Source organism: Sarcophilus harrisii, chromosome 3 (genome assembly GCF_902635505.1).
Source record: "Sarcophilus harrisii chromosome 3, mSarHar1.11, whole genome shotgun sequence".
Taxonomy (NCBI): domain Eukaryota; kingdom Metazoa; phylum Chordata; class Mammalia; order Dasyuromorphia; family Dasyuridae; genus Sarcophilus; species Sarcophilus harrisii.
Window position 1 is genome coordinate 185777120 of NC_045428.1, and position 21018 is coordinate 185798137.

The following is a 21018-nucleotide window of genomic DNA, read 5'->3' on the forward strand; positions in this document are numbered from 1 at the left end:
ACTGAGCGTATTGGCATCTTCCCAACCAATACATTAGAATCAGTGGGGGGTGTCTGTAGGGGCCATAAAACAAGAGTGACTACAGCTGAGATGAGTACACATGCAATAGCTTCTTGACTCTTACCCGTTTGAAGACAATTGTGTTTTCTCTGCACATGCACATGCACATGCTCATGTAAAAGCTAGCCCTAATCCAGTATTTTTCCACCTCACATAGTCCCATTATTTTTACACACACACACACATACACATACCACAGAACATAAGAAAAAAGTCAGGACATGTTGTATTTTCCTCTAAATCATCATAAGAAACTTTTCTACAAACAGATTGATTGACAGTTCCCTGTGGTAGTAGTAGTAATATTATGGGCGTCCCTGTGGGCCAAATTATCTAGTCTTTTCTGTCGTATTAGGACAAAAGAAAAAAGTAGGGAAGGGAAATCTGATTTCCCTCACATACTTAAAAAAAATCTGAGACATGATTTATAAATCCAGAGGTACTTGATAGTATTGATAACACAAATGAACTACCTTTCACATTAGTTCTCACATATCCATGGGAAAAATTATCTGAGATAGGAGAAATATCATTTTCAAAATTTATTCAAACAACAATGATTATAAGTAGAAAAATCAACATTAATAAAAAGGCTAAAAGGTAAAAATTTGATCCAAAAATCCTTTTTAGGTTGATAGATTTTTTAAAATGATTTTATTATTCTGCTTTCTTTTCTTTTTTAAATAGGTTACTCATGCAATAGTTAGAAGTATAACAATAAAAGTCTCCTCAAAGTAAACATTACATTTTTCTTATTACAGAATCAAAAGCCATTCAGAGATTTCAAGACAACATTTTGTTCAGTGCCAGAAAAAACTTGGATTCTAATCTTGTCTCAGACACTTATCTGTGTGACTCTGGGGGCAAGTCATTTATAATGTTTCTGAGTTTTTCTCTTTTTTTCTTCCTCAAATAGAAGCAGCTTTATTTTCATCAGATGGAAGACAGTTGAGCACAAAAGCAACTCTTTCCCTCTCCTGTAACACTTCCATCTACCACTAGGGACCTATATAGTGCTCCAGATTTATAGTACTCTCTAGTGAGCTCCCCTAAAAGAAATGTGTGCCTGTTTCTTCTGCGGTCAGAATAGCTCCTATATCATAGGGTGGTGTGGTTGTTGTTGTTGTTGTTGTTGTTGTTGTTGTTGTTGTTGTTGTTGTTGTTGTTGTTGTTGTTGTTGTTGTTGTTGTTGTTGTTGTTGTTGTTGTTGTTGTTGTTGTTGTTGTTGTTGTTTGTTTGTTGGGATTTTGGGGGGATTAAGAGACAATATATTTTAAGCAACAAATAAAAATTTGCCTTTATTCTTCAGGTATTACAACACATTTCGATGTACCTGGCACAACATAAGCACTTTAAAACATTACCTAAAATAATGGATGAGGTTTTTCTCTTAAAACTATATAGTGCTTTAAGGGTTTCAAGGTGCTTTACAAACAATCTCTCATTTAGCAAAGGAAGGAGTTTGATGTTGTATCAAACAGCTCCCCTCTTACACATCTGGCAAGCGCGACCCGAAGTGTTCAATGACTTTCCGGGTCATCATAGGGGAACAGATAAAGGATCTGCATCTCTGATTCTAGAGTTCGTGTTTTCTCCCCCTGCCCCCGCACTGTACCCTTCCTTAAACAGGAGTTCGATAAACGGTCGTGCCTTTCACGGAAAGCAGGGGGGAAAGCGCAATCTGGGTCACACAATCAAATGCTTACACATCAAAATGGAGGTACCCCGGGATGCACCAGAGTAATGGCTCGCTCATGCTCCTACTTGACTTATTAAGTGACCTGGGATGAAGCACCTGTAATCCTTTCACGGCGTGTGCGTGTGTAACGAAAAGAGAGAATAAACGCACGGCATGGCCTGCCCCGGGGGAAATAGGTGATGCCTAGGAGCCCCTGCCCGCTTTCTGAGCCATATTTGCCTCCCTTCCGGGTTCAGCCCTCGCCGAGCCAGCAAAGGCAGACTCCGAGGGCGCGAGTCCGCCGCCGCGGCAGAGGCCAGCTAACCCGGCAGGCTCCGCGCAGTCCCGAGGTCGCGGAGGGGGGGTGGGGGTGGGGAAGGGGTGGGGAAGGGGTGCGGGGCTGGCAGAAGGAAGGGCAGAGTCCGGGCAGCTTCAGCGTCAGCCTCTTCCCGGCGCAGGCTCCACAGCTTGAACGCGCAAGCGCCAGAGCGGGGAGACAGACTTCAAAAAAAAAAAAAAAAAAAAAAAAACTCTGCTTGTTTCCCCGTCACCTGAGCTCCCTGCGAGGCTACAGCTGTAACCCCGGCGGCGCAGACTCTGCACCACCACCCCCGGCGGTCCGGGGGACCCGTGACTCCTTTTCCTGCCCCGCCAGTCCATTCCCTTCTAGGCCCCCCGGGCTTGTCTCCTGCCCTAACCAAACCTGGGGCGGGGGTCTGTGATCATGGCCTCTCTTTTCAAGAAGAAGACGGTGGATGGTAAGTTTGGGGGCCCGGGGCCCGGGGCCCGGGTGGGGACGGGGGCACCTCTAGGTCTGCCTCTATCCCGGCTGCCCTCGGGGAGTGGACGGGCGGGGGGAGGGGGGCAGCAGGCACTTCCTGCTCTTGCGGCTGGAGGCGGGACTTGAGCTGCCGCTAGTGACTCCACACCTCTGCCCAGGATGTCCGCACTTGATAGCCTCCCCGGAATATGGTAGCCACCCCTTGATCTGTGAGTGTCTGTAGAGGAGAGAGTGAGGCCTGTTGCTGGCTGGCACTAATATTCCTTTAGATGTTATGATTTCACTTAATTAAAAAAAAAAAAAACTCAATTAAACGTTTAATTTGATCTTCCTCCCCCTTCAGAAAAACAACAAAACCCCCCCAAAACTTGCAACAGATAAGCCTAGTCAATCAAGTAACAGAAATTGCCTCATTGGTCAAGTCCAAAATTATATACATACGTATATATGTATATAATTCTATGTATGTCACTGCGCCTGACACATAGTAGGTCTTAATAAAAGACAGGTGGTTAAATATATACATACGTATGTAATTGTTTCTTGAATACATCCTGCATGCTGTATGAATTTGGCTTATTTGTGTATTTGTGTTTGGTTTGTGTTTTCTCCTAACCTTTGGGCTGAACTGATTATAGAGTGTTGGGGGAGAGGGACAGAGGGAGGAAAGAAACAGAAAAAGGGATGGTGTACAAGATAGTTAGAAGTTCTAGGTCTTATCAAATGCTTAGGCCTTTTAGTCCAAACCCATCACTTTTCTGATAAGGAACCTAAGGGGATAGTGTTTTCCCAAGTGCACTTGGGGATACTAGGCTAAAATCCGAGTCCTCTAGGTCCCAGGACCTAGGTCCTCTGTTTCCAGAAACTGCATTTTTTTTTTTTTTTACACTTAACATCCTTTAAAAGAGGCTCAATAAATGTTTGTGTGGGAGCAATATGGGTTACTTAGTTGATTCTTAAAATTTGGATCCAGTAAAAGCAATGGTTTTGTTCATCTTATATCTTCTCATGTTTGTAAAAGAAGTGTGGAAGTCAATTTCATTATGGCTTTATTACCATTTGCTAATGACAGAAAAAATCATGCTTCCTTGAAGTTTTTAACTATTAAACATTTTTTACCCTTGAGTTTGGGAGAAAAACTGATGCAATTACCTATTTAATTCTGTGAAATTTAACAAATATTTATTCAGCACCTGTTACTTGCAAAGACCTTGATATAGATATGCAAAATAATGAATTATAAAAATTATTGTTTTTAAAGTATTTTCGTGTTCTGAAAATACATTTTTTGAGGCTTAAAGAAAAGTGATTTTTTTTTAAAGAATCCTTCCTTAAGAAATTATCTTGTTTAGAAAGCTTTTTATAGATAACTGTCCCCTTGGCATTGTGCTAGAACTACAAGAACATTTTGAAATATGTAATAAGTTTATGCTTTTGCATGCTGTTTTATTAGAATCAAGAATCACTTATTTCTAAGCTGTCTAGTCAGCTCCACCACAAAAGAAGCAATAGTAGTTCGACAGTGGTTGGTACAAACAGAATGTTCTGTCCAGACCAGGAAATAATTATTTTATTCTTTTATGGTCATGTATCTTCTTGTTTTGTTTGTTTAGATGCCAGCAGAATCCTGATTTCTCACTACAAAGATATACTACTATTCATTTATGTTTCACCCACATATTCAGAATAATAACAATGTTGTTCTTTACCAATTTTTAGTAACTGAAAGTTAGGTATAGTTTATCATCTTTAAAAAACTAGAATATACATTAATTATATTTGATCTTAAAATAACTGATTTTATTGTAATCTTCCCTAATAAGGCACTTTAGAGTTTTTTAGTGAATGCCTCTAATTCTGGTCATCAGTTGTCATCATGAAATAGTTTAAGAAAAATTATATTTTAGGTTTCTGATTTGTTTAAATTATGGATATTTAAGAGTTTATTGTATATATAGATAAGAAATGAGGAAAATGTTAACATTTTCAGCAGATAGCATCCATAATATTTCTTATTGTATGGTTAACTTAGTGTAGCTTTTCTTATAAAGATTAGGACATTTTACATAATTTTTACATTTTAATTATTTAAGAGCAGTTAGATATCAATTTATTTTCTGCATTTTGAGTTGTACTGTTCTTTTGGTAGCTTTTGGAAGCTTCATCAAATAGAAAAGGGGGGAAGAAATAGTCACTGAGGATATCAAGTAAAAAGATGAAAGCATTGGACAATAAGGTTGTGCATTGAAGAAACATATATTCCATTGTCCCTGGATTCGTTATTCCTTAGCTAATGCTGTTTATTGTAACATCTGTTGATTAAAAGGCCTTCGAGATATTTGAGTGGAAGTTTTGTTCCTATATGTTAATTAATTTAAAATCTGTGGTTAGAATACTGTTCTGTTTAAAATCATCTATCTCTACACATTTACTTATTTGAAATAATTACTAGGATTGCTTGATACTTGACAGCATGTTTTTCTGAATAATTATCTCAAGTTATATCAAACTCTTAACACCATCCTTTTTTCTTTCATTATTTGATGTAGTTTTTTTTAATGTTTTTCTTCTTGGTTTTATTTCAAATAAGGGGTGTGTGTTTATGTGTGTGTGTGTGTGTGTGTGTGTTTGTTTTCCCCTTTCCCTGAGAGATGACAAGTATTCTGGCTAAGCAATAATGAGGCTATATATTATGCCTTTTAATGCTGCTTTATGCATTTCTCCTAGATAAATCTTTTGACTCAATGATTATTGATCATAAGAGCCTTTTGTTGCTTGCTCTCTTTTCATCTATTTTGTAGACACAATGTAATATAGCTTACACGTCTAGGGAAGATTTGAATCTTTTTTCTTTCAGTTGATAGATATGTAATAGATCATTAAAGAATGCTGTTCTCACAAATTAAACAAAATTATAACATTTTCTTTGATTATAATTTGTGTTAAATTCATTATGGACATGATAATGAGTACACCATAAGGTTAATAATGAGAAGAATAGTATAATACCAAATACTGTTTTTGTTTTAATTTTTAAAATTGGGGAATACATTTAAAGACTTTGAGAGGTGGGGAGAGAAGGGAATTGTTATAGATAGGTCTTTTTTGTCAGTGAACTAATGGAGACCTAATTTGTAGCTAAGTATGAACCTGTAATTCAAGATGCCATTAGCATCTGTCATACTGACAATTGACACAGGTACTTCTGTGCTGTCAGAGTTTGAAGTACTGTTTATCTTTGGCATATCATTCTCATCCCCACTGAGAATTTATTCCTTCATAAAACTGGATCTGAATCTGTGATTCCATTGTTCCTCTAGATGTGATTCCACATCCCTCTAGCTGTGAAAGTCCTCTACAATTTATAGTGTGAAAGTTGTCTAGAGCACTGAGTGGTTAAATGACTTGCCCAAAGTATAGAACCCTGGTGTGTAGGACTAGAGTTTTTGTCTCCATGGCTAGTTTTCTATCCACTGCACAATGTTGCTACTCATATTTAGATCCATTATTACTTGCTTAATAAAGCACTTATTATGTACTCATGACACTTGCAAACACTTGTTTGCAAGGATTTTACATTCTAATGGGGGAAGTACAGCATAAATATAAACTTCATAAATACAAATATGGGTCAAAAGAGACAGATATACAACAGAAAGACGACTGAACAACAACAATTAGAAATATGTGCAAAAATATGTGTGTATGTATATGTATATGTTGTTATGCTAGTAACTTTTTTTCAATATTGTATAAAAAAAAATTTTAAAAGGCAAAATAAAATCCTTACATCATTCACATAATTGGAAGAGAAGGAGGAGGGAAATAATAAAAACTCCAATTTAAAAGGGCTCCAACAAATATATTAATAGTTTTTATGAAAGTTTACTTAATACAATTGCTTAGTCAGAGTAGACCCAAGTCTCCCATTTTTACTACCTTAAATTTAAAATCCATTCTTCAGTAAGTTTAAGGCTGAATACAAGATAATTTGTTTTGGAGGACACAGAATTGGAGGCATCAGAAAAGGTATCATGCTGAAGATGTTGTCTGAGCTGCATCTTAAAAATAGAGAGAAACCCTGAAACTGAGGGAAAGAGGGAATTTCAGAACTTAGGTGTGGTCATCATAAAGACCTAGAGCCTAGAAATGAGTGATGTGTGAGTAGCAGAGAGACCAGTTTGACTAGATTGCTGAATGAGTATAAAAATGTCTGAGGCTGAAAAAATAGTTGGAGCCAAGTTGTTTAAAGTTTTAAAAGCCAAACTTAGTGGCTTTTATATTTTATCCCTTAAGCAATTGAGTAGGGAAGCTTCTGTCTTTAGACTCCATTATTTAAGTGGAAGTGTATAGGATAAATTGGAGTGAAGAGAGACTAGAAGCTGGAAGATATAATATTTAACATTTCATTTGGTTTCATTTGCCTATGAGGTAGCTTTGGCTGACTTTTCCAGGGTTACTCTTCTCGTTTTTTCAGTTGATCTCAGATAGCATAATTTTCAGTTTTCTCACTTTCCCAGTTTCCCACTTTAGTGATTTTTCAACATTATTCTTGTCTGGAGTTAATCTGTTACCTTCTAAGTAAATAAGAAAGAAGAAAATCACCATTACTGGAGAGGATAATGTAGATTTGAACTAATTTATCCCATGAGGTTGAGTAGGAAGGAATGTTTAGCTAATGGTCTAGGGAAGGCGGTAATGGTAGTAGCTTAAGGAAAAGTAGTTAGGGAGTGAAGGGATTAGAGATTACTGTAGGAAGAAGTTTATTGGTAATGAGGCACCCAAAAGATAATAAGATATGATCAGATAAAGGAATTTTAAGAGTTCTTACATTTGGAATTAGAATGCTTTAGAGGTGGTGAAATCAAGAGTAAGACCAGTCTTGTGAGTTGTTGAAGTAGACCAGAGAAAGAGGTCATATGAATTGAGTAGACTGAGGAACTAAGCAATAGGAATATTTGAAGGAACAGCAGTACATATGTTGAATATTTTAATATGAAGAGGTAATTGGGGTAGAGAACAAAAATGGGAGTCAGGCATTGAACTTACTGAAAATGGAGGGAAAATACTCTTTGGGTCAATATATAATCATCTGGAGCTGGTTTAGGTAATAAATTTTAGAGAGAACATTTGTTAAATGATAGCAGTAGATAGCATCTTGTAGAAGCCATGAATAACAAGGAGTATAGATTGTGTTACACAACTAACAAGGTAAGAGTTAAGGGGAGGTAGGTAAGAAAGAAGTTGTAATAAGTACTTGAAAGGATAGCCAGGAATTTTTTGTTACTGGGACTGGGGGAAAGCCAAATCTCAATACCAGCAGATGGTAGAAGCAAGGAGGGAGATGTAATAAAATAAAAAGAAGTTGTTAATTGAAAAGTAGGTATTCTAAAGCGCACAGTTGAAGAGTCCAATTGAGATTTGCAAGAGTGGTGTAGGGGACAACTTGGGTTAGTTTCTTTGGAAGTAAGTACTACTAGCATTTGGAGATTAAGAAAGGATGAAATTATGCTATCCCTTGAGGAATTCATTTTAAAAGGCTACAAGAGACAAAGGAGACAAGACTAATGTGGAGGGATAGTTAGTGCACTACTCTTTATTCATAGATGATTATGTACTCAATGCAACCTCTGAAGCTGAGGTATAACAGCATATGTATTGATTCTCTACTGCTTGTGCTAATTTTGGCCTAACAACACCAAAAAAAAAACAGGTTCTTTTTTAACCAACACCATACCATTCATTCATCATTAGTTACTACAAAGGGAGAAATTTTGATTGTTGTGGGCAACTTGGCACTATAGTTTCCAGGGATGATCACCTAGATCAAAACTTCTTAAAAGTTCTTCCCCTTGAAACGCCTTTTTGCCTGAGAAATTTTTATGTAACTCAGATGTATAGATATATAAAATAGATATACAAAGAGAACATTTACTGATCATAATTTCATAACCTTCACAGTCAGTCATGTGACCTCATATGGGGTTGCAATCCACAATATAAGAAGGAATAGACATAGATGATGAGATTGACAGATGCATTGCCAGAAGTTGAAGATGTATTAGGCAGTCTACCAAATTGTAGGTCTACAGAACCATTATGCTGACTTCATTGTATACCTCTGAAATTTGGACATCCTATCAACACCATTCTAGAAAAGTGAATCACGTCCATTAGATTGTTTTAGGAAGATTATGAAGGTCACTGGGCAATATAAGGTACAAGACACTGAGGTTCTTTCTTAAGTTGAATTGCAGAGAGCATAACTCCAATGGGCTGGCCACATTTGAATGTCAAATTTATGCTTGTTTTAAAGACCGTTTACAGAGAACTCATACCAGGTAAGGCACTCAAAAGAAGCAATACAAGGACACTGTCAAGGTCCTGCTTAATAATTTAGGAGGCACTGTGCCCTGAGAAAATCATAGTTTCAGTAACTTAAAAGAAACATGAGATACACAAATTTGGATCTCTTCCATCCACATACTCATGACTATTAAAGGTACCTCCCCTTTTGTAGAGGGCCAGAACTTGAAACAAGGGTTAACTCAGTGGAATTGATGAGATGTTGGTTTTCTATTTCACATATATACTTAATACTTAGTATAATGATGTAATGGTTCTCTAGTTCACACATATTCAGTATGCTGTAATGATGTAATTGTACTAAGGTATATAAGGGCTGAGAAGAAATGGAAATGAGACATTCCATTTTTGACCAGCCTTTTGGTGACTATCCTGCTCATCATTTGTCCACAAAGACTAAGGACTCGGACTGATCCCGAGGTCCTCCAGAAAGCAAGCTCGAACATTAAACCTTTTAGTAAAGCCTTCTGAGTATTTAACTTATGTTCAGACATATTATATGCATTTGAGTTTGCTTTTGCTTTTTTGTTTTGTCTTTGGAAATTGGACAAAATGTTTTTATACTTCCACCCTTTTATAACTTCTCCAAGGAAACCAGGTATAATTTTGTGTTGAACTATACAACTATTATGTTTAAGCCTTATTAAAATAAAAATGTTAAAACTTCTATTATGTATTTTTAGTCTGTCTCTATTTACATTTAGGATTCAGATTTGCAGCCTGACTAGTTTTATTATTATAATTGACAGCAAGAGAAAGAAAATATATACACCTAGTAAAGTGCAGTTTTTTATTAGTTTCTTTAGATTTAATATTTTAAATAATATTGAAAAATGCTTTACAATCCATAAATTTTAGAATTTTTTGTTGTAATCTTAGATATAATAAAGGAGCAGAATCGAGAGTTACGAGGTACACAGAGGGCTATAATGAGAGATCGAGCAGCATTAGAAAAACAGGAAAAACAGCTGGTAAGTAGAACATTAAATTTCAGTTTAACTTTTCAGACAAATTTGGAAATTAGCATAGGGATAATTAGCTAACTAGTTCCTTTTGATGGCAAGTGATGGAGCATCATTTATTAGTCATATCAAAGCTTTCCTAATTGTTTTCTTACTTATTTTCTCCTTTTCCTCCTACCCCCCATACCTCCTCTTTATCATTTTATTAAGATTTGGTCCACATGTGGAATATCCTATTTTTTGAGATTCTTTAATTTAGAATATAATGAACTTAAATTTAGAATTCTGGAATATAATGAACTTTCTTATAGAAGAACCATTCCGTCTCTTAAATAAAGGAGAAAAAGGCAATTGTGGTCAGTATCAGAAGGAAAAATCTCAAAAGTTGTTCCATCTATCTCACAGAACCTTGGAGTTACTGATCTGTATCTCAAGGTCTTTACTGTGCCTACACAGAGTAAAAACTAGCCAACTTTTTAACTGATTCTGTTTTCACCTCCAATTATCCTTTCTGGACCCCTTTATTAAGTTTTTCTTCATCATTTTCCTTTAAATTACTTACGTCTTCTTGCATTCGCATAACTCAGGCTTCGCCTCTGGTTCCACTAACTTCTCCTTCCCCCAAGAAGACACTGCATCTCTAGGCACTTTCTATAGTCCAGAATCACTCCATGTCATGGACTTTAGCACACTGGAATTTTCATGTATATATTCTCCTCTTGATTCTCCTTATTGCTCCTTCTCAGCATCCTTTGCTGAGTCTATTCCTGTCTGCTTACTGTGGATATATTCCAAAGTCCCCTCCTGGACCCTCTTTTCTCTTTTTACCCTCTATCTCTTGCTGATTTCATCAGTTACTTTAGGTTGAGTTATCATTGCTATTCAGATAACATTCACATCGATATATCTAACCCTCATCTCACCTAAAGTTCAGTCCTTAATGAGCAATTAATTAACTGTTGCTCATCTCCACAAAAATTGTTTTGTACACATCTGAAACAAACAGAAGTCATTATTTTCTTTTCTAGTCTGTCATCTACACAATTACAAAAATAGTCTTACCAAGAGTCAAGTCTATTCAAAAATCTTAATCAGTTCTTGACTCTTTGATAAAATATAAATTTTTTATCTTGGCATTTGAATTCCTTCATTGTATGCTCCAGCCTACCTTTCTAGACTTGTACTTTACTCCAATCATATAATCTCAGTTCCAGTCAAGCTGGCCTTCTTTGCTCTTCCCTAAATAAGATATTTCATTTTCTATTTCTATACTTTTGCTCAAACTGTCCCCTATAAGTGGAATATATTCCTGTCTTACTCAAAGGTTTAGCTTACAAGCCAACTATATCTTCCCAGACTTTCCTATTATTCATCTCTCCCTTTTCTTTTTTTTTTTTCTGTTTATATCTTATATTTCCCAAAAAAATATAAATGTGATGAGATTGAAGATTATTTTTTCGTTAGTTTGTTTTCTCTCTAAAAATGAAAAATACCTTGCATTCTGTCAGTGAGTTTTAATTGCCTTCTATGTACCCTGTGCTAAATTCTACTCCAAATGCAAGAATTCTTACTCCCAAGGAAGTAATAGTCTTACTGAGAACAACAAAGATATGTAAATATGTACAGAATAAATAAAGATATTAATTAAAGGGAGACACTCGCCATTAGAATCATTTAGGTGGTACTTACAATAAGACAAGATTCTATGAGGTAGGAGATAAGAAGGGCTTGCATTTGAGGTATGGGGACAGCCAGTGAAAAGCCAAGGAGAGAAGAGAAAAGAGAATTTTGTGTGAAGAACTGAGGCTGGTTTTGTCTAGATTGTTCTTCATGGAAGGGGAGTACTGTTCCTTGAGGCTGGAAAAATAGGTAAGATCCTAGAAAAGCTAATATAGCTTACTATTTAATTAATGAGGGCAAATTAATGAAAAACTTCAAATGGATTTTTCATCTACTCAACAGACAAAATTTTGCTACCTATTTGAGTGATAATTCCATAAATTACATATGCTCCAAAAATAAAAGCCTGGTGACCAGTTTGATTCCTACTATATACTAGTAAATGTTTGGATGAAATAAAGATATCTATAGAATATCATATTCTAAATATTTAGGAATAATAAGGGTGGTTAAAATGCTTTAATTAGATTAATATAATTCTTTATATTCTTTTTCTTTGGCCAATTCAACAAGCATCTCTTAAGCATCCACTTATTAGCCTTTAAAGGGAACAAAAAAACCCCAAAACACTCTTTTCTCTTCCTGGGGTGAGATTACTGGTGCCTACAAAATTAAATACAAAATAATATACAAAGAACTTTATCCTAGGGAAGGGCAGAGTTCTTAATATGAACGACAGTTTATTAATATTAGAATATGAGCTCCAGAGGTCATGATAGAAGGCTGAATGGAATTGGAGAAATGGGAGTAATAGTGCTGATTTGAATGTATAGGTGAGAGTATGGAATGATAGATGGTGACTGGGGAAAGGGAGATTCTACCTAGGCTCATTTGAACTCAGAATCATAGGAACTGTGAGTCAGGCTACAGGGAAATAAATTGTCATGCTCTTTTCATTAAAATTAATAGAAAAATATGCCAAAGAAAGTCAGTAGAGGCCTGGGGCCTAACTTGTTATAGTTGTTGTGATCTATATCTGGCTCTAGAGGAGAGAGTGAGGCTGGTGACTTTATATATCCCTGCCTTACCTAAATCCAGTTCATTTGCAAGTTATGACATTGCTTCCATGATGTCATGGTCCTCTTCAAGAAAGAAGGACAATGAATAATCTGTGAGTAGTAGGAGATGCCCCACTCTCCCAGTTGGCCATTTCCTTCCTTTTTTTTCTTCCCTCTCCCATTTCCTTTCTTCCCCCACTGCTAGATATCTTGGGGCCTAAGGGCTAGATTTCTTTTTTAAGGACCATGCCTTAATCCCGTTCCCTTTAATTAGCCAACACCAGATCTTAGTCATTATCTGGTCTCTGATGACTGAAAGTGAGTATAAATAGCAGTTTCTTTTGTGAACAGAAACTCTTGAGTGTCCCCTCCCCTTCTAGATTGATTTTTTGGGGAAGACTAAGTAAAAGGCTATCCTTTGCCTAGTTTCTTACCTAGTCTTAATCACTAAAGGGGCGCTGCCTCAGACAAACCAAAATCTGGGAAACACCAAGATCTCCCACTGCAGCTAGGTCCATCTCCAGTCATGCTAACTTATATCTTGCCACTAGACGTTCTGGAGGAGAGAGTGAGACTGGTGACTTTGCACAGCGTTTCCTCACTTGTATTCAGTTCATCCAGTAGTCATGACTTTACCTTCTTGCTGTCATGGTCCTCTTCAAGAAACTAAGGGCAAAGAACAGCAGCTTACCCTCTAGTCTTCAACCATGTCAACCCTTTCAAGATTCATTGCTCATTTGCTTATCTCCCCAAGGGAGGGGAGGAGGCCCAGGAAAGTCTTTGGTCCTCCATTAATGTCTGGGTCATAGGGAAAAAGGAGAGTATCTTTTTAAGGATGAGTAGTTTCTCAGCAATAATACTACAAATTATCTCTTTTTTTCTCTCTCCCATTTAAAAATTTTTAATCTGATATAGAAAAATACACTTAGAAAGCCATGCAATTACTAGTTCTGTGCTATCCCAGTGTAATTACTTCTCCTGGATTGTATGCATAGGGATGAATATGTACAAGTGTTTCTGTGAAGAACTCCTTTGCTTGCTTTGTGAAAAAGGAGCACTTTTATTCTTCCATATAAAGTACTAGAGTGAAATTAATGATGTTCTTCCATAGACTAATGATATTCTTCTATAGCTTTGAAAGTTTGCTCCATCCTGTTATATTGAAAATTGGGCATGTTTGTGAAATAATATATATAATATGTGTATGTAAGTAATGTAAATAATGCTAAGAACACCACCATATTTTTTCTCTTCCATAAAATGTAGGAACTAGAAATTAAAAAAATGGCCAAGATTGGTAACAAAGAAGCCTGCAGAGTATTAGCTAAACAGCTTGTGCAGCTGAGGAAACAAAAAACTAGAACTTTTGCCGTAAGTTCAAAAGTCACTTCTATGTCCACACAAACTAAAGTAATGAACTCCCAAATGAAGATGGCTGGAGCCATGTCAACTACTGCAAAAGTAAGTTTGTCTTTGCATGTGGATGGTCTTAAGTGCTGGTATATAATCAGTATAAAAATATCTATTAAACATGAGTATGTGCTAGTTAAGTTATGTATAATAGATTAAATATTATTTCTAGACCTTTTTGTTATACAAATACAAAAATTTAAACACATCTTTTCTTTAATAGTTTTAGTTTAGTTTGAGAATATTTCCATTTTCTCAAAATGTGACAATTTCCTTCTATTAGAATCCTTTCTGTAGTGCTTCATTTTGATGTGGAAATATAACCGGATTTTTGAAAACTTTGCCTTCCTATATAGGTTGTGTTCTGCCTTTGGTGGAAGGATTACCTACAGTGCTGAAATTATCAAAGCAGGCATATGTCACATACATAATTAACTTAAGAAAGCTGATGTTCTTTTACTGGATTTTACAGAAAACAATTGATGTTATTTCAATGAATTGTGAGCATTAATTATGATTTCCTTTTGTTAATTACATGGGACAAATTTTTCTATAAATTAAGACTATCTGAAGAATATATCTTTTGGGGATGTCTCTTAGCTTTTGGATAGATTGCAGTACTTGTGTTCATTTATATATTGCTTACTTAACTATCAGGTGCTTCATATTAAAGCACTGTTAGTCTTTAAGTCACTTAATAATTTTTAATTAACTACTATTTACCAAGCCTTTGCAATAGATTCTGTAGGAGATAGAAGTACAAGCTAAATTTCCTGTTTTTGATGTGTTTGCAATCTATTTGGGGAGTCAGAACATGGAGATCATAAATAACTAGGCAGTATATGATGTGCCAGTGATTGATTCAGAAAGTAAAGATTATATATGTAGAATGGGAAGACATTCAAGTGTAAGTCAACTATGAATGAAGTTGGAAGATGGAAAGAATTTTGGTTAAGACATTGAAATGAAAGATTTTTTTTGAACCTAAATAGATACAGTACCTTATTAGATTCAATATTTTGATATTGATTGATTGCATATATTAATTAAGAAAAATGAAAGACATTCCAATTCCTAATTACTGTTTGAGGGACATTTTATATATTTTGGCCACAGTGTATATATACAGTTTTAAGACAATGGCTGTAAAGTCTATTTCCTATTGATTTGTGATTCCTTTCAGATTGAACTGTTATTCCTTTCAGATTCCCAGCCCCTCCTGGCTGAGGTGTATCAGTCTAGGATGCCAGGGCCTTTGATTCACAAATCCTGGTCAAAAGCATCCCTTTGAATTCCAATAGGAGATCCGGGTTTGTCCCAGCCCCGCTTTGGATATGAGCCAACTTGGGCTCTCCCAGCCCCCACTGGTTCTGATCTGCTTGGGTTTCTCAATCCCCACCAAGACAAGCAATATAATGAGCTTCCATCAACTAAGGTCTTTGCAGATGGACCTTGGTGGCTTACTCAGCTATCAGGACTTTCTGCCCACTGAAAACTGCATTCTCAGTGCAAAACTCCATTTTCTATAGATCTGCCTGCTGGAATAATATTCTTTTCCAATGCCATCCTCTCTTTATCCTCATCTATTTCCCTAACCAGTCTTTCTGCCTCGCTGTCAGGATTTCTAACCATATTTCCAATCCCTATATCTCTTTTATCAATCTAGGTTTTCAGGTCTGTAAATTCCTTTACAAAGAATCTCTGTGCTGCCAGAAGGAAGTCCCAAAAACTCCCTTGTGCTGAATCCCAAGGGGTTGCAGGGGAGCCAAACCCCGAACCTGCCACTTTATCATTTAACTCCCTGACCACCAGAAACCCTAAATTCATTGGTTCCCTAAATCTAAACCTCATCAATATCATTTGAAATGGAAAGAAACAGAGCTTGCCTACCTTCTTTACTTTGGCACTAGCCTTTAAAAGAAAAATTCAAAATTTGACCTCAGGAAATCTTTTAGAAAAATAATATGTATATTCTCAGCCTTTTCAAGGCTTAAGAACATATTGAAAATAGTTTGTAAATTGCATGGTATTCATCTCTAATTCTGTGTAGTAGACACATTAAATATTTACTAAATTGAAGCAAGATTAATAAATATGTGTCCAATTTTACATAATATAGATTGAATTTTAAAGAATTGTTTTGTCAGTGTTTAATGTGAGAGCATTTCCATTGAGTAATTTTTATAATATCTTACACATTGATGTTTCAGTTGATTTAAAATTTGCCAGATTTAATATCTGTATATAGGGTCCAAGAACATAAATCTTGTTTCTAAGAGAAATTCAGTGTTCACTCACTTTTTATAGATTAGAATTATCAGGATTCCTTTGGTTTGCCAATATGCTTTTGACTACTATTCTGATGAGATTGCTTACATTCTGATCTCCTTAAAGTACTTACTAAACAGCTGTTTTCCATATTGAAGTCTTTCATTTTGTTAGCAGTCTTAAAAACCCCTGTGTACAATTTTGGAAGGTTGCATGAATTTATTTTCATAGCAAGTACTAGTTTACTGTACTTTCTTTGGCCTTATTTTTGATGTAGAATTTTCATAATTATGCAAATAACGTGCATTCTGTGTCCTGTTGAAAGACAATGCAGGCAGTTAACAAGAAGATGGATCCACAAAAGACATTACAAGCAATGCAGAATTTCCAGAAGGAAAACATGAAAATGGAAATGACTGAAGAAATGAGTAAGTTTAATATAATTATAGTGTTGGTAATGTTTTAGCTCGCTTTTTTAAACTTCATAAAATAAAAAATTCTGATAACTGAATATTGATGAAAAATAGTTAACTAGATCTAGATTTTATTGTAACTATAATATTGGCAGTATGTGAAACTCACAAATCCACAAAAGTTTAATAACAAAATTAAAGGGTATTATTCCATATTCTTATACTACATAGTATGTATGGTCTTATTTTAATTTCATTAAACTATACTGCTAAAACTGTTTAATTATCAGGATTAGTAAGTTGTCTATTTTTCTAATGTTTTGTGATTAAGTGTCATTCCTTTCTGTAAGATTTTATATCTATGTTACAAATATTAAAAGCTCTAGAGTTATTGGTCTCACTTTAATCTCTTTGTATTGTAATTTGATTTTTACCCAGCACATGAAACTTGGTTAGTGAATTTTTAATTGCTACAGAATTGTCAATTTATTTAATGGTCAGGTTATCCAATATGTTGATGTAATTTTCAGTGATGGCGCAGGTGTGAGCAGACCTTATCAGAAGAATTAACTTTTCCATTAAGCTCTAATGAATCATATAAAACTTGATGTGTTTAAAATTCATAATCATTCTTATTAATTTCATTTTAATGGAAGTATCTTTGTTCTTTCATCCTTACCAAAAAGACTTCTTTAATACATTTTTATTAATTTGTAAACCCCTTTGAAAAATATGAGTTATTGATTCATTTCAACACACAGCTCTCTGTGTTAACATTTATATTACCATTATCAGATAAGAAAACTAGAGTTTTGTAAACCCTAGTTTTATCAGCAGCAATGTTAGTTTTAACATCGATGCTGTCCTTTTTTCCAGTTTTTGGAAAACAAGATCTTCACAAATATTTAAGCTTCCTTAGAGTTAATTTAAGACTTGGCTCAACAAGGAAGAATTTCTGAAAGTTTTTTTTGTATCTCTATTAACTATTATTGGAGTTATTGTAATTCTGAGTTTCAAATAGAAAACAGTTTTTATATGATCTTGGCTAAATTTGCATTTTAATATTAAATGTAATAACCAAAGATCAGTAAATTATTTCTAATAATTAATAGAACAAATCACAGAAGTAAATTTAAAAATTTACATTTGAATTCATTAAAAAGTTATTTAGGGAGGTTGGATTGAACTTATGTTATTGTTGTTCTTAACTATATTTTCCCCATGTAACTGATTATTTTTAGAATGATTTCACTTTGAAACCAAGCTTTAGAAAAATAGTTGCCATATATTGAAGGGTATCATAAGTATGGGAAAACAAGAACTTTGGTAAGGACACCAAATATTTCAATTTTAGTTTGAAAATAAGTTTACTTATGAATTATACTATCTTAAATTTGGGTTCAGAGCTTAATAGTTCACTTAGATTGTTAGAACTGGATTGTCTTCTAAATGTAATTTGTTAGGAATACTTACCTGTTCAGAATAACAATTTTACTCTCCTTTTTTAAGTCAATGATACATTGGATGACATTTTTGATGGATCTGATGATGAAGAAGAAAGCCAGGATATTGTGAACCAGGTGCTTGATGAAATTGGAATTGAAATCTCTGGAAAGGTATAGATGTTGCTGTTCATGTTGATATTGTTGTCATTGTCATTGTCCAGTCATTTTTCATTTATGTTTTTCTGATTTGATTTGGGGGTTTCTTGGCAAAGACCTTCGAATGGCTTGTTATTTCCTTCTCCAATATATTTAACAGATGAGGAAACAAAGGCAAAGAGATTAAATGACTTGCCTAGGGTCACACAGCTAGTAAGGGCTTGATGCTAGATTTGAACTCAGGAAGATGAATTTTACCAACTCCAGGTTCAGACCCCTATTCAATGGGCTACCTAGCTACTTAATATCTGGAAATATTATCATCAACTATGTTTGTAATTTATTTTTTATTCAATGTACGTAATTTTGTAGCTATCTTAAAAATAACATGAACCTTAATTTTCATGCTGTATCGTTTGATTATTAATATTAATTTGTAATGTTCCTTTCTCTGTTTAAAATCCCCACTTTTTGCTTTAGCTCACGTAGCAAAAATAGTTCTAGGAATGGTTAAGGAATGTGATAACGTACTAGCCTCTCCCAGTGCCTGGTCTGCTCTCTATCCCATAAATAAAAGCTAACTTGAGTGAGTCTGTTCTATTTAGAAAAGATTCTTGTATCCGTGGTTTTTAATCAAAGTTGAGATGACTTGCCTCAAGAAGGAGAAGCTGAGTTAGAATAGAGTAGTTTTCCTTGCCCAGTTGGCTGGAGGCTGCTGAATCTCAGGACTACACTTCATTCTTCAACTGCTACCCCACCCTTATACCACCCTTTGCAATGATTAAATGTCTACCAATCAGGATTACCTTTTGCTTGTAAGGGAACATCCCTTTCTGAAGGAAAACACTTGATTTAAGGTGGCTCATAGATTATCTCCTTTTTTATCTTTCATCACTGATATCCTTGATCTTACTTTATTGATTTTTGACCAGCATAATTAACAATATTATTTTTCATACCTTTAACTTTGTGTCTCAGAATTTGATTTGACACTTCTTAAATTGTCATACTGTATTAGATATTAGTCAAATTTCTGATAACAATCATTTTTCTCCTTTTTCTTTTGTTTTAAATAGATGGCCAAAGCACCATCAGCTGCCCGAGGTTTACCATCTGCATCTACATCAAAAGCATCTACAATCTCTGATGAAGAGATTGAACGACAACTTAAGGCTTTGGGAGTAGATTAGCTAAAATTTATTTATGATCTATATTAATGATTTACAATCAGCATAAAACTGGCACTGTAAATTCTTTTTACAGAACTTACTTATTTTGCAAAAAATACAGTCAGTGAAGTTTCAATCCATACCTTGTTTTAAGTCTTTTTGCCAAAGAATGATTTACAAAAAAGAGAAGACATTTGAATCTTAATTACCAAATACTTGGAAATGATTATGTCTAAACTTCTTCCCTGCATGTTATATTATAAAATTCTATTAATGTTAGTGCCAGATCGTACTTGCATTCTAAATCTTTTCTCCCCATGTAGAGAAATGGCACTAAGCACCAATATAAAGAATTGCAATAGATTCAATTGACAGGAGACCTTTATCTGCTGCTTGTATTTTGAACCATGGCCACAAGAACTGCAATTATCAAATTATATTTAAAATGCTTTGAAACAAAAACCCTCTTTCGATATGTAAAGTTTGTAGTTTTTTAAAACATTCTTGGCACCTGCCTTAAATTCTTGTAGCACAAAAAATTCTGTGCACTTCTTTAAATTGTTGTTGTGAAACTTGAATTAACAGTTTTAAACTTAAATGGTGATCTAGTTTGACAGTTCTTGAGGTTTCTTATCTGGGACCTATCACTTTACTTGACTAGTTATACATACACTGACCTGGTAGTTAGGAGACCTGAATTCTAAACCTAACTTTAACTAGTGGTATGGCCTTGGAAAAGTCACATCCCCTCTCTAGGACCTCAGTTTCCTTAAGCTGTAAAATGAGTGGGTATCTACAAAATGATGTACAAAATGTCTCTTCCAGCTCTAAAATTCTACAAAATTAACCATAAAGGACACTGATTTCATTTTGTTAAGATAATAATGTAACAATTTGTTGATCCTTGAAAGAATTATTGTGCCTTTCTCTATGTGAATCCCACTTTTCCTTCCACATTCTTATGAGCTGAATTCATCCTTAGATTGAACCTTCTTTCCAGATGCCATGTGTCCAGTAAAAAGCACTACTAATGCTAATATAGTAGCAGAGGATATTAAACATAGCAATTTTAAAGCAAAACTAATTGAAGTTTTTGTAAATAAACTTTTGTCAGAAAAATGCTGCCTAGAAAGTGTATTAATATGCTATGCTGTATTTTTTTAAAGTAGAAATGCTGTGGTATTTAATGTGTATATATTGGAAAAATTGAACAAAAATAGGTTCCTTTAAGTCTTTTTGTGTTCATTCAGTTTCCTTTTTTAAAGTAACTTAATGGTAGAAAATGTATTTAATGCTTTTCCCCTAAGAATATGTCATTGTAGACTTGGAGAGACACAAGTCAAGTCATCTGGCATATTGAGAATGGTGAGGGTTGTTTGCTGTTAAGATGATGATTTAATCCTGATCAAAACCCAAAAAGGGGGGAACAAATAGTCCATAAGGATTGGTAGGCGGGAAGGGGAAACTATATCCTACACCTGTATAATATAATTTAAAATTTTCACTTTGATTTAGGATTTGATCATAGGAATTCTTTGTTCGCATAGCATCGCTGAACATTAAATGCCCATTTCAAATTACTGGATTACAAAAAAAGAAGAAATTTTTTTGGTGCTCTTAAGTGTAAATAAT

At 34.9% G+C, this 21018-nt stretch overlaps 1 protein-coding gene across 2 annotated transcripts; it reads left to right on the plus strand.

Moving 5' to 3' along the window:
• Positions 1–2269: 2269 nt before the first annotated feature.
• Positions 2270–20621, plus strand: CHMP2B (charged multivesicular body protein 2B). Of its 2 annotated transcripts, none has more exons than XM_031958845.1 (6): positions 2270–2496; positions 9765–9856; positions 13792–13986; positions 16529–16631; positions 18126–18232; positions 19294–20621. In XM_031958845.1, exons 1-6 carry the CDS (start codon positions 2463–2465, stop codon positions 19405–19407), a joined length of 645 nt encoding a protein of 214 aa, XP_031814705.1. In that variant the 5' UTR covers positions 2270–2462; the 3' UTR covers positions 19408–20621. The 2 variants fall into 2 exon arrangements, with proteins under 2 accessions (XP_031814705.1, XP_031814706.1); XM_031958846.1 differs by lacking the exon at positions 2270–2496 and adding an exon at positions 2563–2728 and having other exon boundaries at positions 19294–19530.
• The last annotated feature ends 397 nt before the right edge of the window (positions 20622–21018 follow it).